General features: G+C 37.6%; 1 protein-coding gene across 6 annotated transcripts in view; it reads left to right on the top strand.

Moving 5' to 3' along the window:
* Window positions 1–22,005, top strand: part of FREM1 (FRAS1 related extracellular matrix 1) — a 143,067-nt gene that overhangs the window by 89,110 nt on the left and 31,952 nt on the right. For 5 of the 6 annotated variants that reach the window (XM_032392475.1, XM_032392474.1, XM_032392477.1 and 2 more), the window contains 5 exons: window positions 6,019–6,215; window positions 10,372–10,594; window positions 15,038–15,182; window positions 18,922–19,063; window positions 21,724–21,919. In XM_032392475.1, coding sequence (XP_032248366.1) covers window positions 6,019–6,215; window positions 10,372–10,594; window positions 15,038–15,182; window positions 18,922–19,063; window positions 21,724–21,919 — 903 coding nt within the window. Of the gene's footprint in view, window positions 1–6,018; window positions 6,216–10,371; window positions 10,595–15,037; window positions 15,183–18,921; window positions 19,064–21,723; window positions 21,920–22,005 lie in introns of those variants that run through there. The other variant, XM_032392480.1, reaches the window with a different exon arrangement.

The raw sequence follows: 22,005 nt of genomic DNA on the forward strand, positions 1-22,005 counted from the left end.
AGGCAAGGGAAGCAAGGGCAAAAATGAACTATTGGGACTTCATCAAGATAAAAAGCTTTTGCACAGCAAAAGAAACAGTCAACAAAACCAAAAAACAACCGACAGAATGGGAGAAGATATTTGCAAATGACATATCAGATAAAGGGCTAGTATCCAAAATCTATAAAGAACTTATCAAACTCAACACCCAAAGAACAAAGAATCCAATCAAGAAATGGGCAGAAGACATGAACAGACATTTTTTCCAAAGAAGATATCCAAATGGCCAACAGACACATGAAAAAGTGCTCAACATCGCTTGGCATCAGGGAAATCCAAATCAAAACCTCAATGAGATACCACCTCACACCAGTCAGAATGGCTAAAATTAACAAGTCAGGAAACAGATGTTGGCGGGGATGCGGAGAAAGGGGAACCCTCCTACACTGTTGGTGGGAATGCAAGCTGGTGTAGCCACTCTGGAAAACAGTACGGAGGTTCCTCAAAAAGTTGAAAATAAGAGCTACCATACAATCCATCAATTGCACTACTGGGTATTTACCCCAAAGATACAAATGTAGGGATCCGAAGGGGTACGTGCACCCCGATTTTTATAGCAGCCATGTCCACAATAGCCAAACTGTGGAAAGAGCCAAGATGTCCATCGACAGATAAATGGATAAAGAAGATGTGGTATATATATACAATGGAATATTATGCAGCAATCAGAAGGAATGAGATCTTGCCATTTGCAATGACGTGGAGGGAACTGGAGGGTATTATGCTGAGCGAAATAAGTCAAAAAGAAAAGACATGTATCATATGACCTCACTGATATGAGGAATTCTTAATCTCAGGAAACATACTGAGGGTTCCTGGAGTGGGGGCTGGGGTGGGAGGGATGGGGTGGCTGGGTGGTAGACACTGGGGAGGGTATGTGCTATGGTGAGCGCTGTGAATTGTGCAAGACTGTTGAATCACAGATCTGTACCTCTGAAACGAATAATGCAATATATGTTAAGAAAAAAAAAAAGAAGATAGCAGGAGGGGAAGAATGAAGAGGGGAATCAGAGGGGGACACGAACCATGAGAGAGGATGGACTCTGAAAAACAAACTGAGGGTTCTAGAGGGGAGGGGGCCGGGAGGATGGGTTAGCCTGGTGATGGGTATTAAAGAGGGCACGTTCTGCATGGAGCACTCGGTGTTGTGCACAAACAATGAATCATGGACTACATCAAAAACTAATGATGTAATGTATGGTGATTAACATAACAATAAAAAATTTAAAAAAATAAAGGTTTAAGATTAATTGAATTAATAGAATGACTGATTGGATAGAAAAAAACAAGACCCAACTACATGCTGCCTACAAGAGACTAATGTCAGCTTCAAGGACACACATAGGCTCAAAATGAAGGGATGAAAAAAAATATTTCATGCAAATGGAAACCAAAAGAGAGAAGGGGTACTTATAACAGATAAAATACACTTTATGTCAAAACTATAACAAGAGACATAGGTTACTGTAAAATGATAAAGGGGTCAATTCATCAAGAGAATATAACAATTGTAAAATTATATGCATACAAATTGGAGCACCTTAAAATATTAAGCATATGCTAACAGATCTGAAGGAAGTAATAACAGCAATGCAATAATAGTAGGGGACTTCAGTCCTCCACTCTCAACAGTGGATAGGTCATCTGCCAGAAAATCAACAAGGAAACAGTGGACTTAAACTGTATATTAGACCAAATGAACCCAGTAGACATATACAGTACATTCCATCCAACAAAAGCAGAATACACATTTTTCTCAAGTACATGTGGAACATTCTCCAGGATAAATCATATCATGCATCACAAAATAAGTCTTAGCAAATTTTAAAAGAGTGAAATCATACCAAGTATCTTTTCTGACCACAATGGTATGAAATTAAAAATCAGTACCAGGAGGAAAAGTAGAAAATTCACAAATATGTGTAATTTAAGATACTCCTGAACAACCAATGGGTCAAAGATGAAATTTTTTAAAAATCCTGAATTATCACAGGACAATTTTTTTTCCTTTTTTTCTTTCTTTTTTTAATCATATCTATATGAGAAGATGGATGTTAGCTGAACCTATTGTAATTAGTTCACAGTATATGTAAATCAGACCATCATGCTCTACACCTTAAATTTACACAGTTATGTATGTCAATTATTTCTTAATAAAAATGTAATAAATAAATAAATAAAATCTTGAAGCAAAGATGGAAACAGAACATACCATATCTACGATGCAGCAAAAGCAATGCTAAGAGGGAAGCTTATAGTGACAAACGCTTCCATTAAAAAAGAAAAAAGATCTCAAATAAACAACCTAACTTTATAACTCAAGGAACTAGAAAAATAAGAACAAAATAAGCCCAAAGTTAGCAGAAAGAAGGAGGCAACAAAGATCACGGTAAAAATAAGTGAAATAGAGATTGGAAAAACAGTAAACAAAGGATAAACAACATTGGCAAACCTTCACCTAGACTTACCATGAAAAAGAGAGGACTTAAATAAATAAAAGTTGAAATGAAAGAAGAGATAATACAACTGATATCACAGGTATACAGAGGATCATAAGAGACTACTATGAACAATTATACATCAACCAACTACAAAACCTAAAAGAAATGGATAAATTCCTAGAAGCATAAAATCTACGAAGTCTGAATCATGAACTAGAAACCCTGAATAGACCAATAATAAGTAAGGAGATTTAATCAGTAATTCAAAACCTCTAACAAAGAAAAGCCCAGGACCAGATGTCTTTACAGGTTCTACGAAATTGTTAAAGAAGAATTAACACTACTGTTAAACTCTTGCAAAAAATTGAATAGGAGGAAAACTCCCAAACTCATTTTATAAGACCGGAATTACCCTGATACCAAAGCCAGGTAAGGATACTATAAAAAAAACAACAGAAAACCACAGATCAATATCCCTGAAGAATATAGATACAAAAATTCCCCACAAAATATTAACAAATTGAATTCAGTAGCACATTAAAAGACTCATACACCATGATCAAAAGGAAATTATACCTGGGATGCAAGGATGGCAACATATGCCAATCAATAAATGTGATACACCACATTGATAGAAAAGACAAAAATTCTATGATCATCTCTATAGATACTAAAAAAGCATTTGACAAAATTCACCAGTTTTATGATAAAAACTCTCAACAAATTGGGTATAGAAGTAATGTATCTTGACATAATAAAGCCATATCTGACGAATTCGCAACTAGCATCATATTCAACAGTGAAAAGTTAAAAACTTACTCTCCAAGATAAGGACCAAAACAAGTGTGCCCACTCCTTCCATTCCTATTCAACATAGTATTGAAAGTCCCAGCCAGAGTAATTAGGCAAGAAAAAGAAATAAAAGGCATAAAAATAAAAGGAAGAAGTAAAATTGGCTCTGTTTGGGGATGATGTTATATGTAAAAATTTTTTAAAGATTTCACCAAAAAACTGTTAGAACAAGTCAGCAAATTAAGTAGTTTTAGGATACAAAATGAACATGAAAAGATCAGTTGTATTTCTCTACACCAATGATGAACTACCTGAAAAAGAAATAAAACGATTTCATTTACAATAGCATCAAAAACAATAAAATACTTAGGAATAAGTTTAACCAAGGAAGTGAAAGATTTATACACCAAAAACTGGAAGACATAGAATTGATGTCTTGATGGAAGAAATTGAAAAAGACACAAACAAACGGAAAGATATATTCATGAATCAAAAGTGTTAATGTTAAAATGTCCATACTACCCAAAGCCATACTACCCATTCAAGGCAATCATGATCAAAATTCAAATGACATTTTTCACAGAAATAGAAAAATCAGTCCTAAAATTTCTATGGAACCTTGAGTTGCCAAAGCAATCTTGAGAAAGAACAAAGCTGGAGTCGTCATGTTTTCTGACTTCAAATTATATTACAAAGCTATAGTAATTAAAACAGAATGGTGTTGGCATAAAAACAGTCATGTAGCTCAATAGAACAGTATAGAGAGCTCAGAAGTAAGTCCACTCATATATGGTCATTAAATTTATGACAAAAGAGCCAAGAATATACAATGGGAAAAGGACAATAAATCGTGTTGGGAAAACTGGACAGCCATATGCAAAAGAATGAAAATGCACCATTATCTTACACCATGCAAAAAAATGAACTCAAAATAGATTAAAGACTTGAATGTAAAACCCAAGATCATAAAACTCCTACAAGAAGATATAGGTGGTAAACTCCTTGATATTCGTCTTGGCAGTGGTTTTTTGGATTTGACACCAAAAGCAAAGGCAACAAGTGCAAAGATCAACAAAGTAAGACCATATCAAACTAAAAAACTTCTACAGAGCAAAAGAAACAATCAACAAAATGGAAAGGCAACTGCGGAATGGGAGAAAATATTTGTAAACCATATATCTGGTAAGGGATTAATACCTAAAATGTATAAGGTACTCTTAAAGCTTAATAGCAAAGGAGCCCAAATAATCTGATTTAAAAATGGGCAGAAGACTTGAATAAACATTTCTCCAAAGAAGACAAACAAATGGCAAACAGGTACGTGAAAAGGTGCTCAACATCACTCATCATCAGGGAAATGCCAATCTAAACCACAAAGAGGTATCACCTCCCATCTGTTAGAACAGCTCTTATCAAAAAGACAAGAGTAACAAATGCTGGTGAGGATGCGAAGAAAAGATAACATTGTGCACTGTTGGTGGGAATGTAAATTGGCACAGCCACTATGGAGATTCCTCAAAAAATTAAAAATAGAACTACCATGTGATCCAGCAATTCCACTTCTGGGTAGATATCCAAAGGAAATGAAAACAGGATATCAAAAAATATCAGTACTCCCATGTTCATTGCACCGTTATTCACAATAGTCAACACATGGAAACAACCTAAGTGTCCATTGATGGGTGAATGGATAAAGAAAATGTGATATTAAATACATAATAGAATATTATTCAGCCATGACAAGAAGGAAATCCTGCTATTTGCAACAACATATATGGACCTTGATGGCATTATGCTAAGTGAAATACATTAGGGAAAGACAAATACCGTATGATCTCACTTCTATGTGGAATCTAAGACCATTGAACTCATAGAAACAGAGTAGAATAGTGGTTACCAGGGGCTGAAGGGTGGGAGAAATGGAGAGTTGCTGGTTGAAGGGTACAAACTTTTAGTTATAGGAGGAATAATGTCCAGGAAGCTAAGGTACAGCATGGTGACTATAATTAATGCTGTATTGTACACTTGAAAGTTGATTTGAGAGTAGAATTTTAATGTTCTCACTATAAAAACTACAAAATGGTAATCACGTGAGGTGGATAATGTGTTAACTAAATCTTAAACTTACAATGTTATATGTCAGTTATATCTCAATAAAGCTGCGGGGAAAAGATTTATTGCATTAAAGGTACGCAGTTTGGCCTGTGACTTAATGCTCAACATAGAGCGTTTTTCTCTTTTGATTTAGGGCAATGTCAAAATACCAAAACAGCAGGTCAGCTAATTCCATTCAATCCAACCTGTCGCTTGATGTGTACGTCAAGTAGGCAGATGATTGACTGACTCTTGTTTTGCCTTTGTATGAAAGAGATAGTCTCTTTCTTACTCAAGCATGCCAAGAACTATTTATATGGGGGCAGTGGTTTTAATCAAGGGAAGGTCTCTCTTACCTTTGTTCCAACTATATAAAGAACAGTCATGAAGTCCCTACACATTCTGGTTAGCAGTTATCGCCCTTCTGTTCTCTGTGCAAATTGTAATCCTCCCTTATGATTTATGGATATCTGTTTTTATGTTGATGGCTGAAAGACATTATAGCAACCCCTGATAGCTGATTCTTAGGTCAACTGCAATGATCTCTTATTTGCTTTTCTGAGAAATAAGCTATTGGGTTAAGGATTAAGAACCAGTAGCTTGGAAAAAAAATGTTTTTCTTATTTACCTGCTCCGTGTTGGTGTGCTCTAGGTTCGTTCCAGTGGAAAGACATGAAAGCATTGCATATTAACTATGTGCAGGCCAGGCATCTGAGGATGGAACCAACAGCTGACCAGTTCATGGTGTATGTCACAGATGGGAAGCGACGCTCCTTGGAGATACCATTTTACATTATCATCAACCCCACAAATGATGAAGCTCCTGACTTTGTAGTGCAGAATATTACTGTAAGAAAGATAACGGAATTTTCAATTTCTTATTATCATTTTTTTATTTTTTTAATCATTTTATGATTTTATTTTCACCTAGTTCATTTACATTGGTCCAGGTGCACTTAATACATTAAGTTGATAGGGAATGGGGAGAACAGTAACCTATATTATAGAACGCAATTACTTGAAAAATACTACTCTAATAATGGTGGTAATGATTATAATTGCAAACATAGAGAATTGCATGGTTGCAATTATAGTTGCATAGATATAGGATGGAGTACTTACTAGGTCATAGGTAGTATTTCGAGTCCTTTACATGTGCTCATGTAAAGGCTTACAAGGCTTTTAGGGTGATGGTATTATTATTGCCTTTTAGTAACTGAAAAAATGAGGCACAGAGAGGTTAACTGAGTGGCCCAACATCACAGAGCTTGGAAATAGGTGGCACATAGGGAATGGTACATAGGGGATTTGCACCCAGGCAGTTTGATTCCATAGCATGCCCTCTTAACCTATGCTATAATGACAAGGACTCTTAATTCATATATATTAAGGCATCTTTTTATATAGTTTTTTTAAGATTTATTTATTTTGAGAGAGAGCATATGAGCAGGGGGGCAGTGGGAGAGGCAGAGAGAGAATCCTCAGGCAGACTCCGAGCTGAGTACAGAGCCTGATGGGGGGCTCGATCTCACTACCCCGAGATCACGACCTGAGCCGAAACCAAGAGTCAGACAGTTAACCAACTGAGCCACCCAGGCGCTTCTTTATATAGCTATTTATAGGGATAGATGAAATGAAAAAAGTACAATTTGAATCATTCTTTTTATGTAGTTTCTAGAACTATTTTTATATGATAATGTTTGTTAGTTTTATTTAAAAATTCAGATAGATAGTTAAAATGGCCATAAATATCTCTCCTCACATAACACCTGTTGTCTTTAAAAATATAGTAATAAAAATATGTAGTTATACAAGTTAGAATATTGAGAAACATACACAATGAAATATGAAATATGACAGTCTCCCTCTTCAACAGCCTCTACCCATAGCCACTGCCCATTGATTTTTTCTAGTAATTCCTCAAAAATAATTTGTGCACATGCCAGTGATGTGTATGTTTGTATGTATGTGTGTGTATATATATGTTATATATATATGCAATTTTTCTGTATTTACTTATAAATCAGGGATCATATTATACCTCCTACTCTCCACTTCTTAAAAAAACCTAATTATGTATATTGGAAACCTTTTCACATCAGCATATAATCTTTTAAAACAATTCTATTTTTTATATATGATTATTTAATTCAGACACAGGTACAGCAAATCTTGATTAAATGGATGAGCACAGGCTTTGGAATTAAGAGGGACTTGGGCATTGCCGTTTCCTGGTTGTAGGGTCTTGGATAAGTTATTTCTCTCTATACTTCTGTTTTGTTTCCTTATCTGCAAAATGTGTATCAGATCCTTAAGGTGTAACCATGATGATCAAGATGGTCAGGCACACACTAGTCCCTTAGTAAGTCGGTCCTGTTCGTATTATTGTCATCTTTGCCATCTTTTTTCTGACCATTTACGAAAGCCAATATTATCTGTTCTGAAGCCATTATCTAGCCTTATTTGTCACTGAAAATTATCAGATTCTATTTTTTATTTTATTTTATTTTATTTTTTTAAGGATTTTATTTATTTATTTGACAGAGAGAGAGAAAGCGAGAGAGGGAACACAAGCAGGGGGAGTGGGAGAGGGAGAAGCAGGCTTCCCGCCGAGCAGGGAGCCCGATGCGGGGCTCGATCCCAGGACCCCGAGATCATGACCTGAGCCGAAGGCAGTTGCTTAACGACTGAGCCACCCAGGCGCCCCTGAAAATTATCAGATTCTAAAGGCAAAAATCTTTATTTGACTTGAATTGTCTACTGACTCTTAATGGTACATGAGAGTCACTTTGTGAAGAAATTTAAGAGCCAGCTCGTACCCTTCCCTTTCCCTGGACGCATGGGGTGCTCTGGAGAGCACGTCAGTAATTACGAGAGAGGGGCAGAACTCTGCAGATGATTCCTTCTATACTTACCTCTGTTGTCTTGTATCTACCTAGGGTTGGAGTTTCTGAAATAATTAGGCCGCCGGGAAATTGTCCCTTGCTCTTCCCTGAAAGTAATCATGCGTTTTACCTGTGCACTCCTTACAGAAGCTGTTGAAGAGTAACAGATACAGAGCCCCATGTGTTACGGGCAGAGCTGGCTTTAAGCTTCACGTGATTTTTAAAAATAGTCGTACTTATTTTGCTTTCTTGTGGAAAAGTGCATTTATCTTGTAGACAGTCAAGCTTCCGTCAGGTTGGGCTGCAACTTGTAAAAAAAAAAAAAAAAAAATAGGAGCTTTTAGTTTAAGGTATTCTAATCCATTTCAAACTGCTCTACTAGTGAGTTTCTGCATTTTGTGTGTTTTGATCTAAACCTTTTATGTAGGATCTCAGTAAACAAAAGGTGCAAAAAAGAATCCCAGTTTTTTCAATGAAATATAGTTAGTCCAGGAGTCCTAAGCTTTATGAAGAAGGGTAATTAGAATACATTTTAGGTTGCTTTATTAAAATTGTTGGAGAAAAAGGCAAGTTACCATCAAAGATGATTTCATATTATCATTGCACATTAAATGATGATGCCATCTTAGTCTTTAATAAGTAAGGCCAGATACAAGAAAACCAGCATCATTTTCACCCAAGGATCAGAATGGCAAGTGCTTCTTCTTCACGCAAGTGCATAGACGCTAGTGACAGGAAGCCTCTCTCAGTAAGAGAGGCTGAAGAGAAAGGGCATTTTCACAAATCTAAACCATATGTATCCTTCAAGGCTAACGTGCTCACTCTGCCATGAAGACACTCCTGGTCTCCTCCACCCTTTTGCACTTCCTGTTTATCCATATTTAGTAGCATTAGATAATTTTCTTCCTTGCTTTATAATTACTGATGGACAGGCCTTCATGGTCTCATCTGACTTTGATTCTTTAGAATATTCGTATTCCCCACAGCACGAGGCCCAGTGCATTGCAGATTACCAATAAGCATCTGTTCAGTGTATACACTCTGATTATTTAGGTCTTGCTTTGTTTCAAAAGAGGAAACAAATATTTCTTTGTTCTCTTTATTCTTGCTGTGAGAAAAAGATCAAGACAGCTAAGTACCATGTCAAGTTCTAAATGGCTAGATCCTATTTGAGATGAATAACAGTTCTCTTTGTGTTTAAAGGATTATGAAACCCGAAGTGGGGGTGGGGGTAGGAGGAGGTGGTTCAGGAAAATTTGAGGCATGAGGATTGGGGAGAGGTGAGGGACCCAGAATTAAAATAAACACTATTATGCATACAGAAACATCCTTCTCGATTGTTGTTGATTGCAACTGAAATACAAAAGGTTTTCCCGCAGTGACAAAAATTAGAAACATAAAATACCCTCAGTGCATATAGCAGACATTCATACCATTTCTAAAGCAGAAACATAAGAATTGTGAAAGCAGCACGGTTCAGGAGGTTAAAATAACAGGTTAGGATCTGAAGGTGAAGGGTCTACCCTTAGTTTTATAGTTGAACTCTCTGACTTCCAGAAAGCAAGCATTCTTTTGATTGCTTTTCCCCTGACCTTTGAATTATGGGGAAAAAAGTGTGTGTGTGTGTGTGGTGTGTGTGTGTGTGTGTGTGTGTGTGCGTATCTTTTGTCCTTTAGGGAAATGAATAAACTGCTTTGAAATCTTCAGAGAAAACCTGCGAGAGATTAATAGATTTATTCTTTTCTTCTAAGCTCATGTTAAAGCAGCCATTTCTTTCTTTTTTTTTTTTTAAGATTTTATTTATTTATTAGACAGAGATAGCGAGAACAGGAACACAAGCAGGGGGAGTGGAAGAGAGAGAAGCAGACCTCCCACCAAGCAGGGAGCCCGATGTGGGGCTTGATCCCAGGACCCTGGGATCATGACCTGAGCTGAAGGCAGACGCTTAACGACTGAGCCACCCAGGTGCCCCGAACCAGCCATTTCTTTTAAGGACTCATTACACACACATTTCATAGAAAATTTGCAATAGGATATCTTAAAATTATTTCTTTTGAGCCATTTGCTAAAAGACAAATTTTATTTCGACACAGCTGACTTTCTGACTTGTTTTCGCTTAGGTGTGTGAGGGTCAGATGAAAGAACTGGATTCCTCCATCATCAAAGCTGCTGATCTAGATGTTCCCAAGGACCCTTTGCTGTTCAGCATCACTCATAAACCACGCCATGGCCTCCTCATCAATGGGGTGCTTAGCAAAGACTTTCCTCAAAATAAGCAGCGTGTCAACCCTGGCCAGAAGCATGAACTTGTTCAGAACTTTTCCTTGGAACTTCTCAAGAATGGTAGATCATGTTCCACTTCTATTCATTTATTGTTGATGATTTAATAATTTAGCCCAGAAAAGATAATAATAAGCCTCAGATACAGGAAGTGAAGAAATGGCATTCAACTACTTTATTCATTTATCCCTCAGGGGTTTTCTTTGAGCTCTGGATTAATGTAGGGCATGGAGCCTCAGTTACAGATAGTGGGTAGTTAAAAAGGAAGTAATATGTTTTCTTTCACTTTGGGAGCATCACTAAAAATGATATTTGTGGGGTGCCTGGGTGGCTCAGTCGGTTAAGTGTCTGACTCTTGATTTTGGCTCAGGTCATGATCTCATGGTTGTGGGATCGAGCCCTGTGTTGGGCTCTGCACTTAGCAGGGAGTCTGCTTGACATTCTCTCTCTCTTCTCCCTCTACGCCTCCCCCTGCTCATGCTCTCTCTCTCAAATAAATAAATAAATCTTTAAAGAAAATGATATTTGTGATTTTGGGTATTTTAGCTTCAACTTTTTCATGTCATAATAAAAAATTCCTTTTTAAAACTACTGAGATCATGGATCTAACTTTGAAGAGATTTGTCGGCCAAAATTTCTATGTTTGAGAGGAATATAGAACCACATATAATAGCTCATTATTCTCTGTGGAGATAATTTGTTCTTTAAGGAAATGACACATTGGAAGAGCAGCCTGAATTATATTTTAATTACTCTTTTAAAAAAATCAATTTTATCCCATTTTCCAAATATAAACATACTTTCAAATATTGGGGAAAGGGTGGTTCTAGAATCACTGCCTACTCTCACTCTCTTTCCTGCCTTCCCATATTGTTTCCCCAACCTGAACCCCGTTTGCTGGGACAGCCTACACCGTGCCTTCAGAACCAGGTAACCTCTGACCTCCCTGAGGAGCCTCCCCAACCCCCACCCACCCCCCAGGCACTCCAGACCATCCCTTTCCTGTGTTGGCTCCATCCAGCACTGGTTTAGCACCTTTTTCTGTCTACATTTTTCCCATTCCCCAACCAGGGTAAGCGCTCTGTCCCATAGTTTATTTTGCAATAGTTGTGCCGCATCGTGTCACGTTGGAGTTTGAAAAGTTAATTCATGTATTTCTCAGTTTTTATCAGTTGCAAAGAAACAAACTCTGGGACTTAAGTGATGATATTACCAAATCAATAACCATGTGTATCAAATAATACAATATGTTGTTACAGTGTTCTTCTTTTCAAATTTAAGACAAAGGAAAAGGAATAATAATTCAAATTTTAGTCTCAAGAAAGTCTGTTTTTTTAATTTGGTTAAATATTATTATTTATTATATTATTAGGTTAAATAAGCATGCATATTGTATGAAGTTTGCACTATACAATGATTTTGAAGAAAAAATAAATGGTTTACATAAATTAATACTTTGGTCAATGACTTGGTGACATTCTCAGAGATTAGATTTTCATCTTTGTTTTTGACTCATTTATGGCTACATTTTTAAAAAACTTTAGTATATTCTCACATACATCCCCCCACCCCAAACATACAGGACTTATAAAACTGCAACCACATTATATAATCTGTTTTTTTTTTCCTTATCAACTATAAGAAACTTCTTACTTTTTAGGTGCTGATTGAAAACATGGTTTGCAATAATTCCAGCTTTTCATCGCATGGACATACCGCACTGTAATTTTATACAACCGTCTTCTGTTTTTAAATATGCAGATAGCTTTTCATTTCTTGATATTGCAGGTTACACATAAACATATTTTACGTATATTTTTGTAACATAAATCTTAGTCCACATCTCTTAGAATTTTTTTGGCATAAATTTTTATAATGAAATTACTTGGTAAAAAAGGTGAGCATTTATAATACTTTTAGGGAAAAATTGCCATTCCATGATATGCATGAGCATGCCTATTTTCCTAGTCAAGAATGGATATTTTTTAAAACTTTTGTGTATTTGCTAGTCAATAGCAGTCTCTCATTGTTATCTTAATTTGAAATTCTTAAATTATGAGTAAGATTTACCATACTTTCGTGTGTATTGACCATCTATGTTTCACCTTTTGTAAATTGCTTGATAATGTCTCTTGCCCATTTTTCCATTGATTTATATTAACTTATAAGAGATCATTAAATATTGATGCTTCACATTTTGGTCACATATATTACTGGTAAGTTTTTCTCTGTTCTATTTGCCTTTTAATTCATGTTCTTAAGTACAGAAATCACAAATTATAAGTGGCAAAATTTATCATTATTTTTCTTTACATTTTTTTCTTTTGTTTTTGTATTAGGAAGATGTTCTACATTCAGAAATAAAATATTTACTTGTATTTTCTTCCAATCTTTTAAAAGAGCTTTATTGAGATATAATTCCCATGCCATAATATCCACCCCTTTAAAGCCTCCCATTCAGAGGTTTTTAGTACATCCATCATCATGATCAATTTTAGAACACTTTCATTATCCCCAAAACGAAATACCATACTCATTAGCAGTCATTCTTATCTCTTTCTTCCTCAACCCTTGGCAACCAGTAATGTATTTTTTGTCTCTATAGATTTGTCTATTCTGACATTTCAGAATCATATAAATAGAATATATGACCTTTTGTAACTAGTCTCTTTTATTTAACATAATGTTTTCAAGATTCATCCATATTGTAGCATGAGTCAGTACTATGCCATTCCTTGTTATTGCCAAATAATATTCCATTGTATGGACATATCACATTTATTTAATCCGTTCATCAGTTGATGGATATTTGGGTCACTTCCACTTTTTTTTTTAAAATTTTATTTATTTGTCAGAGAGAGAGAGGAGGGAGCCCAAGCAGAGGGAGTGGCAGGCAGAGGGAGAAGCAGACTCCCAGGTGAGCAGGGAGACCGATGCAGGACTTGATCCCAGGACGCTGGGATCATGATCTGAGCCGAAGGCAGATACTTAACCAACTGAGCCACCCAGGTGTCCTGTCACTTCCACATTTGACTGTGAACATTCATGTATACGTTTTTGTATGGATATACACTTTCATTTCTCTTGGGTGTGTATCTAGGAGTGGAATTGCTGGGTCATATGATAACTCTATGTTTAACATTTTGAGGAACTGCCAAACTGTTTTCCAAAGTAATGATATCAGTTTACATTCCTACCAGTAATGTATGAGAGTTCCAATTTCTATGCATCCTCACCAACGTTTGTTACTGTCTATTTTTTTATGATAGCCATCCTAGTGGGTGTGAGATAGTATCTCATTGTGATTTTGATTTCATTTCCCTAATAGCTAATAGTGTTGAGCACCTTTTAATGAGTTCATTGGCTATTTGTTTATGTTCTTACATGGAAAGAGAACATGTTGTCTATGTTCTTTGGAAAAATGTCTACTCAAATCTTTTGCCAATTTTGTAATTGGATTGTTTTTTATCATTGAGTTGTAAGAGTTCTTAGTGTATTTGGAATACTAGACCCTCCCTTATCAGGTATCTGATTTGTAAATATTTTCTCCAGTTCTGTGGACTGTTGTTTTGCTTCCTTGATAGTATCATTTGCAGCCCCAAATTTTTAATTTTGATGAGATCTAAATTATCTGCCTTATTTTATTTTGTTTTGTTGTGGTCACTTGTGCTTTTGGTGTCTTCTCTAGAAACCATTACCTAACTCAAAGTCACAAAGATTTACTCCTGTTTTCTTCTAACGATTTTTCTAGTTCAGCTCTCACATTGAGGTCTATTATCCATTTTGAGTTAATTTTTGTATGTAGTGTGAGGTAGGGATCCAGCTTCATTCTATTGCCTGTGGTTTTTGAGTTATCCCAGCACTACTTATTGAAAAGACCACTCTTTCCCCATTGAACAGTTTTTGTGCTCTAGATGAGAATCAGTTGCTTGTAAATGTATGGGGTCATTTCCGGACTCTCTTCTATTAGATTAATCTACATGTCTATTCTATGCCAGTTCCACACTGTCTTGATTACTGTAGTTTTGTAGTAAGTTTTGAAAATGAGAAATGTGAGTCTCCAACTTTGTTCTTTTTCAAGATTGTTTTGGCTATTCTGAGTCTCTTGCATTTTCATATGAATGCTATGTAGGTTTTTGAAAAGTAGTTTTATATTTGTTTTTCTTCATCTAGAATTTATTTTAGTTATTGGCTTGAGGTAGGTATCTAACTATAATTTTCTCCAAGTAATGAACCACTGTTCTCATACAGTTTATTAAGTAATATATGCTTTCCTCACTGATTTCTAAAAAAAATCCTTACAAGTACTTAAGTGTTTAAATAGGAATTTTTAACAAATTAAGAGGGCAGTCTTACTTCATAAAACAGTTTAATTTCACCCTATTGCACTGATTAACGAACTCTCGCTGATACCAATACCTTGGAAATTAAAAAAGATTATGTGTGTTTTGAAATGGCTTAATCATAAGAAAGATTTACTTTCTCTCTTTCCCCCTCTTCTTCCAGGACTGAAGTTGATGTATGTGCATGATGACTCAGAGAGCCTTGGCGATGACTTTACAGTCCAGTTGTCAGATGGGAAACATAAGATATTAAGAACGATTTCAGTGGAGATCACCCCAGTTAATGATGAGAAACCAATGCTGAGCAAGTAAGCTCCCTGGAAAGATTCCCTTTCAGATGTTCTAGAAAATTCTGAGATCTGGAAGACTAGGTACAAATGTCATGTCTGTCTTCCAGGGAGAAACAAGTCTCTGACAGCTCCTGTCTATCACAACTTGTCCCACCTACTCAGACACCTAGAACTTCTATTGCAAATGTTAGATAATGTAACATCTCCCTAACAGTTCTTAAATTCACCCTTTAATTTTTTGATTTTCCTCTAAAAGTTCTAGTTAGTTGTAAATAATTAAGAAAGACTGAACCTACTGTATGGAATGAACAGTGTACTGGGTATTTAAATACCTGTGTACACACCCACCAAAGAGCAGTAGATGTATAGACTTAACTAAAGTGTGATAATATTAACAGCAGACAGTCCTCCCTGTGGGTTTGACCAAACTTTTAACCAAGAGTGACTGAGGGAAACGTACAAATTCCATTGCTTTCATCGTCTGGTTATTTCATGATCCACCAGTCCTCTATGTTCCATTGGGATCAATACTCCCTTGCCACCTGATATCAAAATGATCACTTAAATGATCATTTAAAAATTCTGAGGTAATTAATTGCAGACCATCTTGGTATCTCCCTCTGTAGTTGAGCAGTTCGATCATAGGGTACAGAGTCTTTATCAGTTACATTTCTGTAGCTCCAGCCATTGCTCGTATTACTGACCACCATACACAACTGTATAAGGGTAAAGCTTGAGGAGGCCCAGCTGTCTGGTGCTGGGCACAGAGAAGTGTCTGCTTCTTCTGATGATAGTTTTTTGGAAGGTTGCATCTCAGACATCAGTTCCACTAAAAGTCTGCAGCCGAACTTTCTGTTTTCTATGATCTAGCTGGACTGTTGGACTGGGATGACCTTGACTTATAAAAATGAAAATAGGAAGGGTATTGTGGCATTATGAAACCTCTTTCTGATGACCTCACTGTATCTAAGAGGAAGGGAGGTGCAGATGGGTGTTATATTAAGTGCTTACTCTGTGACAGACGCTGTATTGGCTCTTCTAACAGACATTTCTTTAAATCCTCACCACAATTATGGGAAGTAGGTATTATTATCCTTGCTGAGAAAACTGAGACCGGACAGGTCAAATAACGGGGCACTCACTCAACACTGACTTTCTGTTCTGTGCTGCGTTCTTGCTATTAAACTGTCTGGCATAGTTTCATCGGCAGAATCACCGAATCTCCTTCAGCTCTACTTCCAAATCCCTCCTCTTTCTTTCTTTTCTTTTTTTCCCCTCTCTCCTGTGGAGCGGAAGTTGTATTCCCTCTTCTTTCACTTTCACGTGTGTCCTCTTGCCTCCTCCCAGGATGTGCTCCATGACTTTCTTCTCTTGCATCTCCAGCCTCTCCCTTCTTATTCCTTCTGCTAACAAGACACAGGGATATAATTAGTGGTGAAGAGAGCCGATTCTGGAGCCAGATTGCCTTGGTTCAGCCACTAACCAGTTGTGTGGCCTCGAACATGTCACTTCACCTCTTTGTCAACCTCTTTGTAAGTGGGGATAGTAACAGTATCCTCTTCATAGGGTGGTTGCAAAGATTCAATGAATTAAAATACATAAAAGTGCTTGAAAGACTGGCTAGTACACAGGAAGTGCTCCTAAGTGCTAGTTATTATCATTATTAGCAGCTATTCTCACCCTAAAGCCACAAAGATGACCCAGTTCCTCATTTATTTCAGTGCCAAACTATTTGGAGGAATAGCTTGCTCTTTGTCCATTTCTGCCCAACCTCCCCCTCTTTATTAAAGCTGCTCCCTTAAAATTTACCCTCGGCCTTCCTACTGAATTGAACGGCTCGTCTGTCCTTGCTGGACCTTGTTAGAGCCTTTGACTCCATTTCTTCGATACTCCTTTTAGATGCTGTAGTAGATGCTTTCGGGTCTCTGGGTCGTGCTCGCTCAGCCCCCCCCCGTGACTGTAGTTGCTGTCGTCCTGGACCACGCCAGGCTCACTGTCAGGGTCACATTACCAGCGCCTCGAGGCATCGCTGCACTTGTCCTGTGCCTCAGGGCTTTCTGTGAAGCTCATTTGGCCCGAGTGCAGACACAGCAGAAAACACTCTGACGGTAGCTCTCAACCTATAGAGCTAGTGCATAAATAAATGTCCCACACTCCCATCCTTCAGAAACACAATTTAAAAAAAAAACTTTTATTTATTTTATTTATTTGAGAGAAAGCGCGAGCATGGGCAGAGAGGAGAGGGAGAAGCAGGCTCCATCCCAGGACCCTGGGATCATGACCTGAGCTGAAGGCAGACACTTAACTGACTGAGCTACCTAGGTGCCCCAGAAGCACAATTTGAAGCATATTCTATATGATTCTTCAAAGGATCCCCAGCGGCACTGAGCCCCATAGTCGTAAAAACACCTTTTGTTGCCTTATTCCTCCTTCCCTGTCTTGCTCCTCACTTCTCTCTCTTGCTTCCTGGGATCACTTTGCAAATAAATGACCTGCACCCCAGTCCATGTCCCATGGTCCCTTTCAGGGTAACTCAGACTATGACCTACTTTCTTCTCTTTTGGCCCCTCTCATATCTAAATCTGACACTTTTCTTCCTACCAAACTCCTTATCTTCTTCATTACAGTGGCCTCCTTCCTGTTTTGATTAATCTGTTTCTATTAATGGCACCATTCATCTCCAGAATCAACCAGTTAACTGCTTCGTTGGCCTTCTAGAGTAGTGGGATTCATATTCTCTAGGAAAGAGGTGGGCAAAAATCACCTCCTCCTGCCAGGGAAGATGTCAGTCCTGCAGAGGCAAGAAAGTCACCAAGGAGAAGAGGTTAGAACTGAGGTGTGTGGGCTTTGGCTTGTCAGCAGGAACGTGGAAGGCTATTGGAATGCCAGTTGATGCTACTGAAATGTCCTTTATCTGTATCCTGAGGAAACTTCACCAGTTTTCATCAGAAACCAAGCTGTCAAGTTGGACAGCGTTTGGCCATGTGTGGTAACCAAAACCGAAAGCTAGAAACAGAGGTGGAAAGGAATCCCTTCCTCACTTTGGTGAGACCAGGGAAAATGGCTGTATCGGCTGGGAGAGGAATAGCACGAGAGGGGACTTGCAAAGCCACAATAGCAGTATTTATGGTAGAAGCAGCAGTTGCTCATCCCAGCCCCATCTTCAGGATGCCAGGAGCTAACCTGGCAGCTGTAGTATTTGGAAAAGATCAGTCGCTGTGAAGAGAACGCTCACTACCTGGAACGTTACCAGGGAAAGGGAGGGTAATGTAGAGGGCCATGGATTGCCTAAGTATCACCAAACTCATAATGGTGCTTCATAAAGGCTACCAGAACCCCGGTGGCTAAGCCATTTAATCTTTAAGTAAGTTTTTATCTGTAAAATTTGAATGATAATATCTTGCTTACTTATGTCACGGATCTGTTGTTGTAGCCAGTGAAATATTGGAAATAAAATCATTCTGTTAAATAAATTACAACATAAAATGGTGTAGTTCAATGCACAGAAACAATCAGAAGTACTTAATTACTCCACACCACATTCATTGTTGCTGACTGATTGTCTTTTAGGACTTTCATGTGTAAAGTGAAATGAGAGCCTGTTTCACGAGTCTGACTCTGCATTTGCAGTACTTTGCATAAGGAATAGCATTTCCTAATTGTTGAAGATTGGGAAATGTAATGGTCATTGTGAATGACCCCTGCGAAAGCAATGCCTTCTATTTTCCTATCAACTTAGACATCTTCCTTTTTACAGGAAGGCTGAAATAACAGTGAAAATGGGTGAAACTCGTATTATTTCTAGTGCCATTCTTTCAGCCATAGATGAAGACTCACCCAGGGAGAGGATTTACTATTTGTTTGAAAGGCTTCCCCAAAATGGGCAGCTTCAACTTAAGGTTAGTGGCCTTTTTACTTTTATTTTTCAAAACTAATGTAGCAGGTATAAATTTTCTTAGTACGCAGATTTCTATAACTGGATTTATTCTCCAATAGCCACATTTTGCCCAGAGGTAGAAAATTTAATTTTCTTAGTTTGGGGTGAACTCACACCATGCTAAATTTTCTTACTCAACTCAGGGTAAATTCAATCAGTATTAGGGTTCTTCATTGTTCCCTCTTCCCCGGAATCGAACCTAAATTTCAGGAGAGGGGGTGATGGGGGTAAAGCAAGTTGTTTAATTGCTGATGAGAACCAGGCATCCTTTGAGATATCTTAATTCCCCACAGATTTAAAAAAAATTTCAAATAGGCTCTGTAGAGCACTTGTTGTGGATATTAACAACCTGATTCTAAAGTTTGTAAGGAGAGGCAAAATGCACAAAATAGTGAACAAAAAGGAGAGTAGAGTTAAAGGAACAGGACTGCCTGGCTTTAGGACTCACTATAAAGCTGCATTAATTCAGGTAGTGTGGATCTGATGAAAGAACAGACGAATAGATCAATGGAATAGAATAGAGAGCCTGGAAGTAGACCCTCACAAAAATATAGTCAACAGATCTTTGGCAAAAATACAGTGGAGAAAAGACAGTCTTTTCACAAATGGTGCTCACCAGTCTGATTCAGACGGTGTGGTTGATGCCCAAGGAGTAGCCCAACACACAGGACAGATCAGTCATTTGAAAAGGTCCCATGAGTAATCCATCAAAATGTTTGTTTGAATGATGGATGAAGGCTAGCAACAACCACCACCAACCATCCCCAATGTGATTATTTGACTGAATGCTTAACTTTTAATATAATGTCGACACAGTCCTAGAAGAGCAGCAAGGATTCATTCTGCATGGAACAGCTTGATTATCTTAGATCGTAGGCACCATAGAGAATCAGAATGAAGAGCAATCACTGATTTAAATTGAGGTACAGCTGGGTCCTTATTTCATTTCAAAGAGTAATGAAGCAGAAATGCAGTGAGAGCTCACACATTTGGGTAGCATGGGAAGCGAAGTATTTTGGGTATGTGAAAATCCAGATGGGTCCAGGTTCCCAGTATGGCACCACGTAGTTCTCTCCGAGCTTCCTTGGGCTTGGCCAAGCCTCTCCGAGACCAGAGACCAGGACTCTAGGACTCCTGGACTTTCTCAAGCGTTCTTATGTTCTTGTTGACCTTCCTTAGTTTGCCCCACCTTGAATCTGACTCTTATTTTTTTCCTCTTTGGGGGCTTGTAAATGATTTTGTCAAGTTGGCGCCGGCATTTGGGAGTGCAAATGGGGAATTGCATGGACATGAGAGACAGGAAAAGCTATCTTCTTCTGTATTTACTTTTCAGGAAGATTGCAAAAGAAAAAAGTTAAATAGAATTGCAGGCTGTCCAGTTTAAAACCCAAAAGAGACTGTTTTAAAAATAAATCTGCAAATAGATCTTAGGATGGAAACACATAATGACCTTAAATATTACAACGTAACTAACTTTTACCCAGTGAGCACTGGGGCAGAACATACCTCTGTACAAACATCAGATGAGCAGAAATATTGAAGAGGAGGAAACTTTATCAAATAGGATGTGAAGAGAAGTGGTAACACAATGAGGAGAGGGGAGGGCGAAGCCTTTTTGCCAGGAACTGGGAGTCTGTGGAATAATGTGTCAGAGGAAAGAAAACAAAAAACAAAAAACAAACCAAGGATTTAAATTTCTATTTTAATGTGTCTTAAACCGGACAAGGAAAAGTACAAGATAATATTGTACAGTAAGTCTGTAAGATGACATTTTTCTTGAATTATGTCAAGTGACTTTCATGAGCTGTTCTTAGGGAAAGTTATGTATCTTCAGAGAATAACAAGAAAATGATTATAAATCAGATACAGATTTATTATGTTTCGAATACTCTCAGTTGTCAGTTCCCCCTATCATAAGAACCTCTTTTAATTGAGAATACCACAATTTCTGTGCTGAGTTCGGTATAGAATATATGCTTGACTGATGTTAGCTTGTTTTTAGAAGATTCTGATAAAAAATAAAATATGATATTTGCAGTTACATTTTTTGGCTGACTCAAGATATAAACAGAGGGAATGATTTGGGATCTTGATAATTTTCTTTAGGCTTCAGTAAAGGCTGGAAAATGTGCTGGGAGTAAATATATTCGTTCTATGTTTGTTTTGTCTATTTCAGATAAGTCCAGTGATAAACCAGTTTTAAAAAATAAGTTTGATTAATTGTATAATGATAGGAACTAAAAAAGAGGAACCCTCAAGTGAAACATTTAATTTTTAAAGAATCAATTTCAGGAGCTCGATTACCCACCTGCTCTCATTAATTGGAATATTTAATCAGCTATGATTGCTCATGATAAATACCTTGGAAGTAGCAGCACTGTTGAACTGCCACACGACTGTCAAAAATCTTTTGGTTGGAGGTAGTTTTTTCCCAAGGTCTTAATTTGTTTTAATGTATTTCTTTGAAAGGAAAAAATAAGGTGAAATGGCAAAAAAAAATTGCATCTGGAGTTTCGCTGAAATATCATTTCTATTGGAGGCTTACAGGGGTATGGAAAATGTCCACTAACATAGCTGGGAAAGAAAAAACATGGGCGGCTGACTAACTCTGGCACCTTTCAGATAGGGAGGAACTGGATCCCTCTCTACCCTGGCATGAAATGCACTCAGGAGGAAGTGGATCTGAACTTGCTCAGATACACACATACCGGGGCGATGGATTCCCAGGACCAAGACAGTTTCACCTTCTACCTCTGGGATGGTGACAACAGATCACCAGCATTTGACTGTCACATCACCATCAAGGATATGGGAAAAGGTAAAAGCATCTCTCTCAAGGTTTTTTGAGACCAAGTTTTATAACCAGAAGGGAGCTGATGTAAGCACTCAAAGGTTTTCAACTAA

This window comes from Phoca vitulina, unplaced genomic scaffold, assembly GCF_004348235.1.
Source record: "Phoca vitulina isolate PV1807 unplaced genomic scaffold, GSC_HSeal_1.0 scaffold67, whole genome shotgun sequence".
In the NCBI taxonomy this organism is placed as follows: domain Eukaryota; kingdom Metazoa; phylum Chordata; class Mammalia; order Carnivora; family Phocidae; genus Phoca; species Phoca vitulina.